The sequence below is a fragment of the Trachemys scripta genome, chromosome 3, assembly GCF_013100865.1.
Source record: "Trachemys scripta elegans isolate TJP31775 chromosome 3, CAS_Tse_1.0, whole genome shotgun sequence".
Classification (NCBI taxonomy): domain Eukaryota; kingdom Metazoa; phylum Chordata; order Testudines; family Emydidae; genus Trachemys; species Trachemys scripta.
In genome coordinates this window covers 49,483,573-49,498,393 of record NC_048300.1, presented here as the reverse complement: position 1 = coordinate 49,498,393, position 14,821 = coordinate 49,483,573, and the positions used below count along the sequence as shown (strand labels likewise).

General features: G+C 44.7%; 1 protein-coding gene across 1 annotated transcript; it reads right to left on the bottom strand.

Annotated features, from left to right (window-relative positions):
- Positions 1-7,481: 7,481 nt before the first annotated feature.
- On the bottom strand, positions 7,482-14,765 carry DEGS1 (delta 4-desaturase, sphingolipid 1). Its single transcript, XM_034764666.1, has 3 exons — positions 14,620-14,765; positions 10,654-11,396; positions 7,482-8,112 (listed from the first exon to the last, which is right to left on the bottom strand). The coding sequence occupies exons 1-3, from the start codon at positions 14,699-14,701 to the stop codon at positions 7,966-7,968; spliced, it is 972 nt and encodes a 323-aa protein (XP_034620557.1). The 5' UTR covers positions 14,702-14,765; the 3' UTR covers positions 7,482-7,965.
- Between the last annotated feature and the right edge of the window lie 56 nt (positions 14,766-14,821).

Genomic DNA, 14,821 nt, shown 5'->3' with positions numbered 1-14,821 from the left:
CTGTCAAAAAAAGCTATCAGGCTGGTTTGACACAATTTGTTCCTGACAAATCCATGCTGACTCTTATTTATCACCTTATTATCTTCTAGAATCTAGATATTTGCAAATTGATTGCTTAATTATTTACTCCATTATCTTTCCGGGTACAGAAGTTAAGCTGACTGGTCTGTAATTTCCCAGGTTGTCCTTATTTCCCTTTTTATAGATGGGTACTATATTTGCCCTTTTTCAGTCTTCTGGAATCTCTCCCATCTTCCATTACTTTTCAAAGATAATTGCTAATGGCTCAGATTCCTCAATCAGCTCCTTGAGTATTCTAGGATGCCTTTCATCAGGCCCTGGTGACTTGAAGACATCTAACCTGTCTAAGTAATTTTTGTCTTGTTCTTTTCCTATTTTAGCCTCTGATCCTACCTGATTTTCACTGGCATTCACTATGTTAGCTGTCCAATCTCCACCAACCTTCTTGGTGAAAACTGAAAGAAAGAAGTCAGTAAGCACCTCTGCCATTTCCACATTTTCTGTTATTGTCTTTCCCCCGTCATTGAGTAATGGGCCTACTCTGTCCTTGGTCTTCCTCTTGCTTCTAATGTATTTGTAGAATGTTTTCTTGTTTCCTTTTATGTCCCTAGCTAGTTTGATCTCGTTTGATCTTCACTTTTCTAATTTTGTCCCTACATACTTGTGTTATTTGTTTATATTCATCCTTTGTAATTTGACCGAGTTTACACTTTTTGTAGGACACTTTTTTGAGTTTTAGATCATTGAAGATCTCTTGGTTTAGCCAGGGTGGTCTCTTGCCATACTTCCTATCTTTCCTACGCAGTGAGATAGTTTGCTCTTGTGCCCTGAAGTTTATCAAAGAACCAATACTTGGTGGGCCATTTTTAGAGGACTGCTTGAAGCCAGAAAGGTCTTGTTTGCCCAAGTCTGAGTAAGGTCTCACTGATTTATCGTAAAGAAAAATTTTTAAGAGCTTTCCTCACTAAGGTTTGTTTAGAAAACAAACAATATTGCTCTGTGACATGCCCTTTTGCCAACACACAACAAACATTTTGAATACCCATTACTGAGGGGGTTAAACTACCTTAATATGAAGAACATTTGTTAAATCTGGGTGATTTTTGGTCACCTAAAAAGCTGAACGCCTGCTAAACAAATAACTGGAAAAGAGTTCACCTGAACTGAAACTAACTAAGAGGGTAACATATATAGTTAAAAGACCTCAGGTTCTGAACATAGAGCTACTTCTCTTTGTTCCATTTCTTAGCCATGGGTGGGGAAAAACAGAACTGAGAGTTGGTTGTCTTTGCTCTCCTTTTATGCCCTCAATAGGAGGTGAACAAGGGCATTCAAGGCAAAGGTGTGGTCCCTCTGGATAGTTCTAGCCAAAAGATTCAGATCTTGAGTGCATGAGGTATATGCGCACACAGAGCTGAAGACATGTAGACAAGCACTTGGAGAAAGGGAGAAAAAAAGTAGTGGATGCAAGGCAGTATTTTGCATTTGCAGAGGGCCCCATCTTGCCAGGGCGCTTTACAAATCATATCACTGCTAAAACAAAGGTAATTGGGGGCTGGAAGCTGACAGCCAAACACCAGACAGTTTCTACATAAAAGTAGGGCATCTGGGTTGAGGGCAACAGCCAAAGAGCTCTGACATTTTAAAACTCTATGCAGAGAAAGACAAGTCCTCAAATATTTTGCCCTTACATGTACATAGGAACCTGCATGAGGCTAGTCAGTGCATGTGGGCTAACTCCCCTCAGTATCTTCTTCTCTACTGCAGAATCATTGACAAGAACTCTGACATAGGGGGGAAGTGGGAGGTCGTGGAGAACCCATAGGGGAGACACATCTTGAAGAACAATCGTTACTGCACAAGGGGAGTAACTTCTTTGAGTAGTGCCCCTATGGGTGCTGCACTGTAGGTGAATCCCAAGCAGTACCCTTTCTGGAGGGCCGGGACTTTTGAGTCAGCTCAGTTCCAGATGATCGCACCAGGGAGCTGAAGATGGCATCGGAGGCAGAGTCCGTAGTGATCGCATCGTGTTTTGCGAAAGTGTGGACTGATGCCCAGCTTGCCACTCTAGAGCTCTGCGCTAGGGATATTCTTAAAGAAGGCGACTGATGAGATTGACCTTGTGGAGTGCGTATGAATAGCATGTGGAGGGGTCGCACTGCGAACTTGGCAGCAATGTTTGATACAGTTCGAGACCCACTTGGAAAGTCTTTGGGCTGATATTGCTGAGCCCTTGGATCTTTACGCCATGGAGAGGAAAAGCCATGGGGACTTCCTGAATGCCTTTGTCCTGTCCAGGTAGAAGGCCAGGGTTCTCCTGACCTCTTGGGTATGTAGTATAGCATCCCTATTGTCTTGGTGTGGCTGGGGATAGAATATTGGAAGGTGAATCATAATACAATATATGGAGATATACCTATCTCATAGAACTGGAAGGGACCCTGAAAGGTCATCGAGTCCAGCCCCCTGCCTTCACTAGCAGGACCAAGTACTGATTTTGCCCCAGATCCCTAGGTGGCCCCCCTCAAGGATTGAACTCACAACCCTGGGTTTAGCAGGCCAATGCTCAAACCACTGAGCTATTCCTCCCCCCACAACTTGACTAATGTGAATCTGAGAGGTTATCTAAGGGCACGTCTTCACTAGCAACGTTAAAGTGCTACCACGGCAGTGCTTTAACATGGCGGTGTAGTCATGGCACCAGCTCTCCCAGTGCTATAAGAAACCCACCTCCATGAGGGGAATAGCTACCAGCGCTGGGAGCACGGCTACACTGGCACTTTACAGCACTGCAACTTCCTCGCTCAGGGGTCTGAAAAAACACCCCAAGCACTGCAAGTTTCAGTGCTGTAAAGTGCCAGTGTAGACACGCCCTTAGGCATGAATTTTGGGTGTGTTAACCTTGTTTGGAAAAAATACCATGTAGGGAGGATGTGACGTTGCACCCCATAATGCTTTATGGGAATATGCTTATGAATGTTTATATGACATAACTGGAATATGTTTTATGCTACATATGCCATATAACATCTCTGTAAAGGTTATGATGTACTGAATATATTAATCCTATTTGTATGCATGTGTCATTTTTTGTACTTGAAGTTATGAATATTGGCTGTATACTTGTTTAATTTTAAATAGCCTCAGAGAAGCAGTTAGTCAGCTTCCTGAGAAAAGACTATTCCCAGTAAGTGCCCAATCAAGAAACACTTAATCGTCAATGAACTTGGAGACACCAATCCACATCTGAGCATTCCCTGGAATGTGGCTTCGCTGGTAAGGAACTCAGTCATGCATGGACATGTCACTTGCCCATGTGACTCCAAAACTCCATCTTGTAGCTGGGACTCTACACAGGGGGAGTGAGGGGTGTTCACCCACAAGAGAAAGTCTATTTAAACCCCTGGGAGACTCCTCCATTTTGTCTTCAGTTGGCTCAAGAGATGGCCTCTCCACGCCCAAAGGATACCTGAAAGAAACTGGAACAAAGGACAGTAACCACAGGGGTGTGAGTGATTGCTGGACCCAGACTAGAAGGAGGCTAGTCTGTAAAAGAGGCTTATTGGAACATCTCTGAGGGTGAGATTATATCTGTATTCAGCTTCTTACTGTATTAGGTTTAGACTTGCCTGTTTTATTTTATTTTGTTTGGTAATTCACTTTGTTCTGTCTGTTATCACCTGGAACCATTTAAATCCTACTTTTTGTATTTAATAAAATCACTTTTTACTTATTAAGTATCAGAGGGGTAGCCGTGTTAGTCTGGATCTGTAAAAAGCAAGAGAGTCCTGTGGCACCTTAGATGTATTGGAGCATAAGCTTTCGTGGGTGAATATCCACTTTGTCAGACACATGTAGTGGAAATTTCCAGAGTCAGGTATAAAGATGCAGGCAAGAATATTATAACCTGGTGGCGGGGGAGGAGGGGACAGCTGTGCATATCTCTGTATTAGTGTCATAGAAAGTGAACAATTTATGAGAAAAACGGATTTATTTGGGGTTTGGACCCCACTGGGAGTTGGGCATCTGAGTGTTAGAGTCAGGAACACTTCTTACACTGTTTCAGTTAAGCCTGCAGTTTGTGGGATGTGGTTCAGACCTGGGTCTGTGTTTGTAGCCAGCAAACGCATCTGGCACAACCAGGCAGGGTTCTGGAGTCCCAAGCTGGCAGGGAAGGCAGGGGCAGGAGTAGTCTTGGCACATCAGTTGGCAGCCCTAAGGGGGTTTCTGTGATCCAACCTGTCACAGTGCCATCAGAGCTGTTCTCTCTCCTATTCTCCTGGCTGAGGTAATCACTACCACAAAGGCTGTTTTCATTAATAGGTAGGTTAGCAAACAGGTAGCCATGGGTTCAAAGCAGGGACCTAGTCAGTCCTTCCAGTACAGGGTTCAGGTTCCATGCGGGGGTAGGAAGTCGAGATTGAGGGAAGAGGTTTACTATACCCTTGAGGAACCTTTTTGTAGTTGGGTGTGACAGCACAGTGACCCTTCCAGCCCCACTGTGCCTCCAGCCCCATACACAGCTACGGTCCTGGCCCAGCTGCTGGCCCCCGCTCCAGGGGCTGCAGACACATTCCATTACTGGTAAGGGGGGGGGGCACAAGAGGAAAAGTTTGGGCACTACTTTTGTGTGAAAGAGTCACGGATGCTAGGGAGATTTGTTGGGACATGCACCAAATCTGAAATCTTAGACCAGTTCTGCAGGTATGTGTGTTGTGTTGAGGACTTGCTACTGTGTAATAGAACCTCTTGTACCTTTCTTGAACAGGAGCTTTCTAGGTCTTGGAGACAAGCAGGAGCTATGCCTTGAGGCAGAAAATCCCCAAGTTGGGATGTAGGGTATGTCCTTCGTTCTGCAAGAGGACGTATGGAATGACTGGGAGAGAGATGAGGGGGTACATCCCAAGCTGTGACAGGTAAGGGTACCAGGTCAGTCTCGGCCAAGTAGGAGCAATCAGAATGACATGAGCTCCATCCCTTTTTATTTTCAGCAGGACCTTCGACAGTAGGGGAAATGGAGGGAAGGCATAGAAAATATCCCTGTCCCAGAAAAAGACACACACACTTTTTTTTTGCAATTTTTCAGGCATTGAACAAAACATTAGCTAATATTAATTTTGCTAAAAAAAAATCAAGTATTTTAACATACATTTTGTCTGACAATTTCACTGCCCAAACACACAAATGTTAGTCTTCCAGATGCCCATCTGCTTCCAAAAGTTAATTAAAAGCAAGCTGACCCTTTACATTTCAAGTTGCTTCGTATTTCTGTCCTTTATAAAAGTCTTTGGGGAGGTTAAGCTAAACTTAAGGTTTAGCTATAAAACATTACATAGTAATCCAATGAAAGTTAGTTTACTAGCAAGGCACCAGCACAAAAGTCACTTTTCCAGTGTTATCAAAAGCATTTATTTATAGGTTTACCTTCAAGTGCTGGTTATACTGATATAAAGGAAGCATAGTTGACAAAAAAGTGACTAGTTACATGATACAGTAAGCCAGCTATTTTGTCAAAGGCCCCAACCAAGTTAATTCTTTGTAAATACTTAACCTTTTGTAGGTAGGCTGTAAATTTAAGCCACTGATATTTATGAATTACCCAAATACAGACAGGGCCTACATTTTCAAAAGTGACTCAAGTTGGTCACCCAGAACCACGAGGCCAATATTCAGAAAATAAGCATCTACTCCCCTTGCAATCAGGCCCTTTTAAAGTGGCTCAAGAAGGGTAACCAAAGAATGGAAACACAGGCCAGAACAGTCCTTCAGCCTCCCTTGTATAGACCACCACTTAATGAAGGCTAAAAGTTTGGCTCCAGCTTTTATGACAGACATACAAGGTTGGGACTGCTGTTTTGTGTCAGATTTTTAAAGATGCAAATAAGCACCTCTGAAAAAGCCCTCTTGGCACCTTTAGAAATCTGGCCCTATAAAAAGATCACCAAAATGGCAGAAGGGGCATCAGCATAATTTTCTGTTTATCAGTTATTCTTCACAGAAAGTGTCTATGGTATCTGTATTTTTGGAGATAGGGAAGCAAAAAGGATCAAGGCAGCATTAGAAGATGTAGAAATGTACAGAGCCTACTACTTAAAAGTATGGCTGGAGAACAGGAAGATACTAACCTACAACATATGGGAAAGGTTTGTTTATGTTAATGCAATTTGTTTTTTGTTAATTCTTCATTTTAACTACACCATTAAATGTGCACAAATAACTAAACTGGTTACAATAGCTGTATTTCCCTGTTCAGGAGACACCTAGCCATCTGTATACCTCAGGTGATATTTTTCCTAGTTATCTGCAGTAATAATTGTATTCATTTTCAAGGTGGAAAAGGGAGTGGTCAGAAGATTGCCAATTATAAGGGCAGCCCTAAGGGTAGGATCCATGAAGGGACTCAGGCATTGCAATGCTAAGCATCACAGCACCTAATGTCAGATGCCTAAACAATCACAGGTACGCTAATTGCCAAAGCGGAGTTAGGCCCCCTAGGCTGCCTACAATGAATGGGGAAGAGATAGGCATCTTAGAATTCAATCCACAAAAACCAGTACACTAGGCAGGGAGCACCTAAGCTAACCCAGGGGAGATGCTAATGACATAAGTGTCCCTCTCTGAGATGGGCAGGGCTAAGTCCAGGCTGCCTCATTTTAGCAATCCACAAATGGTGACCAGCTGTCTAGAGGTAGCTTAGGAACCTAAATGTTTTTTATAGTAATGGGGGGTGAAGAGAAAGAAAGGCAGCACCATCATTACCACCAATGCAGTAGGTGGTCTCTCAGCACCTACTGGATTGGGGCCTGCACACACCCTAGGTAGACAAAACCTCTTTTTCCCTGCTTTGTGAATCAGTTTAGGGCTTAAGACAGTAGTGCACATGCCCACAGGCAGAAACCTAAACTCATTCAGGGTGTAAGTTCCTAACTGCTTAGGTGCTAACAGCATTCATAGTAGAGCCTAAACTAGGATTGAGGTGCCTAGTGTGTTTTCACAAATTGCCTCTTCATTATATAGCCAACACGCACAGCTGACTGACAATAAGGCCTCATTGAGTGAGTTTTGTTTTAAAAAAAACAAACAAGCCCAGTCAGCCATACCAGGCTAGTGGAGGTTTTTGCACTAGGGTCCAAACACACTTGTCTTCAGATTATTCTGCCACTATTTTCCTAAATACTAACACTTAGGGGAATAACCATATACCCAGGAAATTAGTCAGATAATCACTACTTTAGTCCCCAGTATCAGTTAAGAGTGGTTTGTAAAAAGCAGCAGCCTCATGAAGTAGTTTTCAGTACTAGTGGTAGTGAGATAGTCACAGTTGATAAGAACCTGGATCTGCCACTGCTTTAGTTCAGCAGTGAATTAGCCCTCAAGGCAGATTCACTCACTATTAACTGCTGTTTAGAAATTTATTTTCTCCCCTACTGCTCACCCCCCAAGAAGTTCAGAGACAGAAATCAGTTGAAAACACATTTAATGAAACAAGACTTAATTCTAAGCTAACATGATTAACTTAACTATCAAGTATGAACTTTAATACTATAGTTGACTAAGTTATGAGCATGGAATGGGCAGCACAGGATGAGCCAGAAGTGTAAATAGTATCTTTTATAGGTCTAAACAGACAAGCCAGAAACAGGTGTCTGAGTACAAGACTTGTTAGCAGCTGTGAAATTATAAAACAAACATAAGTACTATTATACACATACATTGAGCATACTAAATCATGTCTTTTGTATATTAGTTATACCAATGTCTGTTAGCTAAACATTCTAGTGGTAGTCTAAGTGGTCTGTTTTAGGATACACCAATGCATTCTTGTAGATGTCTGAAGTTTAATAATTCAGCATACAAATAAGCTTCTTTTCCAGTAGCTGATACAAGAAATTCTTGCTAAATATCCCAGATCTTGCTTTGTAGAGTCTTTTGGTTGGCAGAAGTTTAATCCTGTTTCACATCACCCTTTAATTTCCTTTTCATGCGTGAGTAAGGGCTGATTGTGTCATCCATCACAAAGTCATAAAGCACTTTTATCCAGGAGTTATATTGTGGAAGATTATCATAGTATTCAGATGCTATTTTCTTCACCTAAGAGGAAAAAAATTAAGGTTTATTCACATTTGTTTAAGCTCAAAACTTCTCCTCCTCCAGTGTTTCTAGAAGCAGAAGAGAACAAAGTCTTTAAACAACTGGGAGTGCTAAGAAATTTACTTTTAGTGGCATTAGCTGAAGATTATAAATTTAGACAATATAGGTTGTCAGTTTCAAATTTAAAAGTAAATGGGTTGTTTTAAACATTAAACCTGTATTTTTTAAAAAAAGATTTTATTTACCCAATGTGGAGCTATCAGTTTTTAAACACCCATTGTAGGGAGAATGCAAAGCTGTTTTAATGCCCAAGACCAGTTGCTTGCAGGGAAGGCCTTTTAGGTACTCCTAAACTAACAGAGGTGTGATCTACATGGGATATTCAGGTAGTCATGGTTCTTTGCTTTGTCCAGACAGTATGTTACACCCCCCCCCCCCCAAAGTGCTGCTGGTCTGCTTTTGTTTATCTGATTGAGGCTACACTATAGAGCTTACAGTGGCACAGCTGCACCATTGTAGCACTGCTAGTGCATAACAAAGGCCATACCAGGTCAGACTAAAGGTCCATCTAGCCCAGTATCCTGTCTACCGACAGTGGCCAATGCCAGGTGCCCCAGAGGGAGTGAACCTAACAGGCAATGATCAAGTGATCTCTCTCCTGCCATACATCTCCATCCTCTGACAGACAGAGGCTAGGGACACCATTCCTTACCTGTCCTGGCTAATAGCCATTAACGGACTTAACCACCATGAATTTATCCAGTTCTCTCTTGCATCCGAAGAAGTGGGTTGTAGCCCACGAAAGCTTATGCTCTAATAAATTTGTTAGTCTCTAAGGTGCCACAAGTACTCCTGTTCTTTTTGAATTCAGAATGTTGAGATATGGATAGTCTAACTGGTCTTCTCACAGATAAGATTGACCCAGGGTAGAAATCCATTAAAATGCCATCATTAATGATTCCAAAGGGAGAGGAGGCATAAATATTCCCAGTTCAAAACCTGCAGAAAGGCCAGTCGTTCCCCCCCCGCCTCAGAGTGTGGTTTGCATTAAGTATTCCAAAGGGGATTTGTTAATATGCTATGCAACGTTACTATTTGCCTTTTGAACTGCAACTACCTTATAGGAATGTAAAATACTAAATTATGTAATGTGATTGAAGACAGACTTGCGTATAATGGCTACTTGAAGGATTTAATCAGATTCTATTGTAGGACATAGGAATTAAGTCTTAAAATTGCTAAACAGTTGCATCTCCACAAATGAAGATAGTAGTGTTGACAAAAAAAACAATGGTAACAAATACTGTCTCCATTGCAGCTTCATTGGAGGAAGCTGTATCAGTTACGAACTAGTCTGAAAATTCTCAGTTGATGTGGCCAGTGTACTGCACTTGAGGCAGTATGTGTGCAGTTAAATTAGCATGCAGATATAGAAAAAAGTTTGTGGTAGGATGATCCATCAAGAATTTCAAAACTCCCAAATGTTAATCTGAGGTAAACAAGTTTAGTTTTTGCTTGTTAACAGGAAGCTGTTAACCAGTTTGCTAAAAATAGTCAAGAGAAGCATCCCTATGTAAGCAGAAGGGATCAGACTAGCTATGCAAGCTTTTACTTAAGAGAAATGCTCAAATTAAAATGCAGTTTTTTTAAAAGAATGTAGTTTCACTGTCCTGGTTTCCTCCCATTTTTGTTGTTTTATAATGAGTTATGTTTCTCTTCTACTGCTGTGTGGGAAACAAGAACCAAAATGTGAGAAACCGAATTATTACACAAAAAACAAAATATGCAAGGTGCTGTCAAGTACTACCCAGTAGGCAAATAGAAGAAAAACCGATTGTAAGGCTGGATGGGGGAAGGACAATTATTTCACAATGTAGTTTTAAGTCTATAGTGGATACTTAAGGTACTGCTGCTTTAAGTATCCTACTTCAACCAAAAAGGAACTAAAACAGGGGTAGGCAAACTACTGCCCAGATCTGGCCTGCCAGCTGTTTTAATCCAGCCCTTGAGCTCCAGCTGGGGAGCAGGGTTGGGGGCTGCTCTGTGCAGCTCCCGGAAGCAGCAGCACAGCCCCCTCTGGCTCCTATGCATAATGAGAGCTGCAGGGGCAGTGCCTGCAGACAGGGCAAGGCACAGCTGAGCTGCCTGGCCACACCTCCATCTAGGATGTGAAGAGAAATGTGCCCCCAACCCCCTGCCCTGATCTCCCCCCTCCTGCTCTCTGAACCCCTTGGTCCCAGCCTGGAGCCCCTTCTGCATACCAAGCCCCTCCTTGCCAGCCCCACCCCAAAGCCTGCACCCCACCCCACAGCCCCTCCTGCACCCTGAACTCTTCATTTCTGGCCCCACCCCAGAGCCAGCACCCCCAGCCAAAACCCCCCTCTCAATCCCAATTTCATGAGCATTCATGGCCCACCCTACAATTTCTATACCCAGATGTAGCCCTTGGGCCAACAAGTTTGCCCACCCCTGAACTTAAACAAGCACTGATGTAAGTTTCAGTTTACCATTAGCTTTATATATTCTTGAAAGTGTACTTACCAATGGAAGGCTCTTGCCAGGAATATTGGGAAAGTCATGGTGTTCATTGTGGTAGCCAACATTAAAAGTGAGCAAATTAAGTGGCCCATAATAGGAGTAAGTCTCATGTCCCTTTAAGAACATGTAATGTTCAGCTATGAAGTGTCCTGAAATTGGGTGCAACCCCAGTCCAAGTATTGATCCTGCAACCATGTAGAAGGCTGATTTAATTCCCAAGTAGTAGTATATTACAACATCAAAAGAGAGCTGAGCCAACAAGTTGATGATTTCCAATCGAGAAATTGGTTTGGGATTGATGCAGAGAGGTCGAATAGCATAGAAAAAAGGCTGAAGAACAATCCATATGAACTTCCTAAAACGAGTACAGAAAAACCAGCCTTCAAAGTCAGTAGGAATGTCCACATCAATTCCATCACCTCCTAGATAGCGATGATGATCCATGTGGTATCTCTTGAAAGATATAGAGTATGGGAGGCCAAGAGGGAGATTGGCAAATATTCCAAACCACCGATTCCACATAGCTCTGCAATTGCCAAAGGCACCATTGTGAGAGATCTCATGAATAGCCAGAGTCATCGAGTGACTGATGCAGCTGCCAAAAACGTAAGCCCAGAACATAACCCATTTCCAGTCCAAGTCTTTAACTAGATAAAACGCAATCAACTGTGCAAGAACCATCAGTACAACCACCCATATCAAGTTGTAGTCTGGCTTCATTAAAGCTTTTATTTCTGGATGTTTAGCTGTTATGGGGAGAAGAAAAATAGTTAAATGCAAAGAGAAAAATGTCACAAGTACGCTTTAGTAGAGCCAAATTTTTTTCAACCACACAAACAACTTACTAGTACATCCTCCTTCTCCCCTCCCCCCCGCCCCAAAATTGATTCTATTAATTAAGGAATGAGTCCACTCAACTTAAGTCTTCCTACATTTTTGGCAATTCAGTTACCTTAGTAGTTTGCATGTATATGTTGGGAATTGTTTGACTGATGTAGGCATATGTGCATGCCTGAAATATTGAGCAAGATCAAAGTGCTGCTGTAGTTTAGTGGTATTTGGTGTTTTATTCTAGAAACCCAAAGTCTCTTAATAGTTAGCATGCACTTCCACAGTTCATTACAGATTTAAATTAATCATACATCTGAGGGACAAATATTATGCCCTTTTAGGATGAGAAAATTAAAGATAAGCAACTTCATACTCATCTTGGGCAGACATGTAAAGATTCCTATTTATGAATTGTCATTTCTACTTCAGTAATTAAGCTTCTGAAAGCACTTATTTGCACAAATATCCCTTTAAGACAGTGTACAAGCAACATGTTACACAACCCACCTAAGATTTATAGACCCTGCTAGAGTTGCATACATCAACATTGCTGCCAGATATTAAACATTATATTTCAGGCTCTACACCAGCTTTTATCATAGACAGCCAGGGAAGATGGCTTGGGAAGCTGTAGCAAAACAAGGCAGACAATCCAAATTGCAGAAGGCCGACATGGCCTAAGTCAGAGGTGGGCAAACTGCAGCCCACAGGCCAGATCGTCCTACCCAGCCCCTGATCTCCTGGCTGGGGAGCCTAACCCCCAGCCCCTCCCCTGCAGCTTCAGTTCACTATGCCACCAGTGCTCTGGTCCACAGGAGCCGGCAGGCTACAGGGCTGTGAGCTCCTGCTGCTCTGAGCAGCATGGTAAGGGGGTGGGGAGCAGTGGGAGGGTTGGATAAGGGGCAGAGGGTCCTGGGGGGCAGTCAGGGGATAGGAGGGTTGGATAGGGGGGGGGGTCCCAGGGACTGTTAGGGGCAGGGGTGTGGATAGGGGTCAGGGCAATTAGGGGGTGGATAGGAGGTGGGGTCCCAAGCAGAGGGTCAGTCAGGGGACAAGGAGCAGGGGGGGTTGGATGGGTCAGAGGATCTGAGGGGGGGCAGTCAGGGGGAAGGAAGTGTGAGGGGGCAGAGGCCAGGCTGTCTGGGGAGGCACAGCCTTCCCTACCCCGCCCTCCATATGGTTTTGTGATCCCAATGTGGCCCTCAGGCAAAAAAGTTTGCCCACCGCTGGCCTAAGTAGTTATGGATAAGGAGAAAATGTGGTCCAACCTTGATGCAACTTCCTGAGACTTAGTATTACTTACCAGAACAGACAGCATTAGCTAATAAAATAGCCCTCCCTCCACATCCCACTCTTGGGATGATTTGGTTGTGCAGGGGTGTAAGCTACACTTAATTTAGGCAAATCTGAACCACTGTCATCATAAAGCTAGTTGCAAATTAGTCAAAGTACTGACTATTTTGCACACTTCAGGGGTTTAATGCTCACCTTTTAAACCCTAAAGTAACCTCTGCATTTGGTATAGTAGTGTTTCCCAGTCTCAAGAAAATGAAATGAAAATGAAACCAATCCCCACCCATCACACCATCTGTTAAAGGCAGACCCACTGTAATTTACGTGCAGTGGGTCTTTTTAGCAATTTGCGTTCTATGTAGATAGCCAAAAAAGTTAATCAGGGTTTTGGCAGGCTTTTTATTTATATTTTACACATATACATACACACAAACAGTAACAAGTAATGTTTTTGTAATATTCTCTAGTGCACTTTAATGTAGCACTACTTCAAACACCACTACATTCACACACCAGCGGGAATCTTTAGTGCACACCAGCGGGGTCTACATGGACCAAACTAATGCACAACACACTAGTGCACTTTAGAAGTCACACCCCAGTAGTCTGCATTACTGCTCTGTGTAGACAAGCACTCAGATACAAGTGCTCATTGCCAGTGTTAACTGAAAAAACACCCCAATTTAAAAGAAGGGAAGTGTTCACCCAGTAACAACTGATCAGAAGCCCTATTTAAGTCTGCTCTTTGGAAACACTAGTATAGTCACCACTTCCCTACAAGCACTGTCAGTTTCATATATAACTGATCACACCCATCACTACACTACACAGCCCAACAGTACACATCGTGAACATGCTTCCTTCACGCTTTCCATCTCAAACAGCTCTTCTGCCAGCAAGATCAAAATACAAAAATCACTTTTTAAGGGCTTTTCTCCTCCCCCCCTTCACGTGTGCATAATGTGGGTACAATTTCCCAGGCAATCGGTTTTAACAAGAAATATTCCGGAGACGTTTCTGGAAGCCACTCTCCCTCCTCCAGCGCGTTAGCTAGAAAGAGGCTTTCAACCGCAGTGAGTTTACTTCAGGGAGGCATGACAGTTTGACGAGGGTCTGACTCACACGACAATCCCCTCCCCCGAATCAGCTGCGCGGAAAACATCTCAAAATGACTCCGAGGAGCCTCCCCGTGCCCCGCACAGCCGCTGGCCAGGAGGGCGGATCTGCAGGGTTGACTCCGGCCTCTGGACAGTCCAGAAACGCCTCATTCCGGGGCTCCGCTCGCGGGCAGCCGAGCGAGGCGTCTCCCCCCCCCCTCACCCCAGCAGGGCGGGCGGGGGAAGTCCTGGCGGTAATCGCGCTGCCCCCGGACGGAGGGAGGAGCGGTGTCTAGCGGGTCACGGATGGGGTGGGCCCCTCGAAGCGCCTGAAGAGCTCGGCCTCCGAGCCGGTCTCAAGGGGCCGACCCGTTTGTCACCCGCCTGCCCCCCTTCCGCGGCAGCCATTTTACCAAGCTCGCCACCCCCGGCGAGCCCCGAAACGGGCCCCCTCGGCGCTGGGGACACCCACGAGAGCTCCACAAACGCCGCCTCCCCGAGACGGGGCCGCTGCGTCCCGCAGGCAGCGCCTTCCCGCACGCAGAGCGACAAGCGCAGGCTGCCAGCGGACACGGCGAGCCTGGGGGCGGCCGGTTCCCTGTGGGGAGGTGTCAGGCCTGCCCCCGCCGGCGGAACGGGTGGAGCCCAGGGCACCCCCGGTCCTGACAACGAGCCGGCTGCGGAGACACATGCGCCGCCCGCAGGACGCCCCGGCGCTGAGGGGAAGCTGCCCGGGCCCCTCGCTCACCTAGGATCGCCTTGCGGCGATCGGCGTGGGGCTGGTCCGTGTAAACCCACTCAAAGTCCTCCCGAGCCACCGCGTTCCCCATCGCTGCAGCGCCGCGCCCTTCCCGACGCCCCCTCAGCCGACTCGACTCGCACACAGACGGGACGCGGCTGCGACGCTCCCCGTTTATATAGAGAGGAGGTGTCTCGCCGGCTACGCCCTC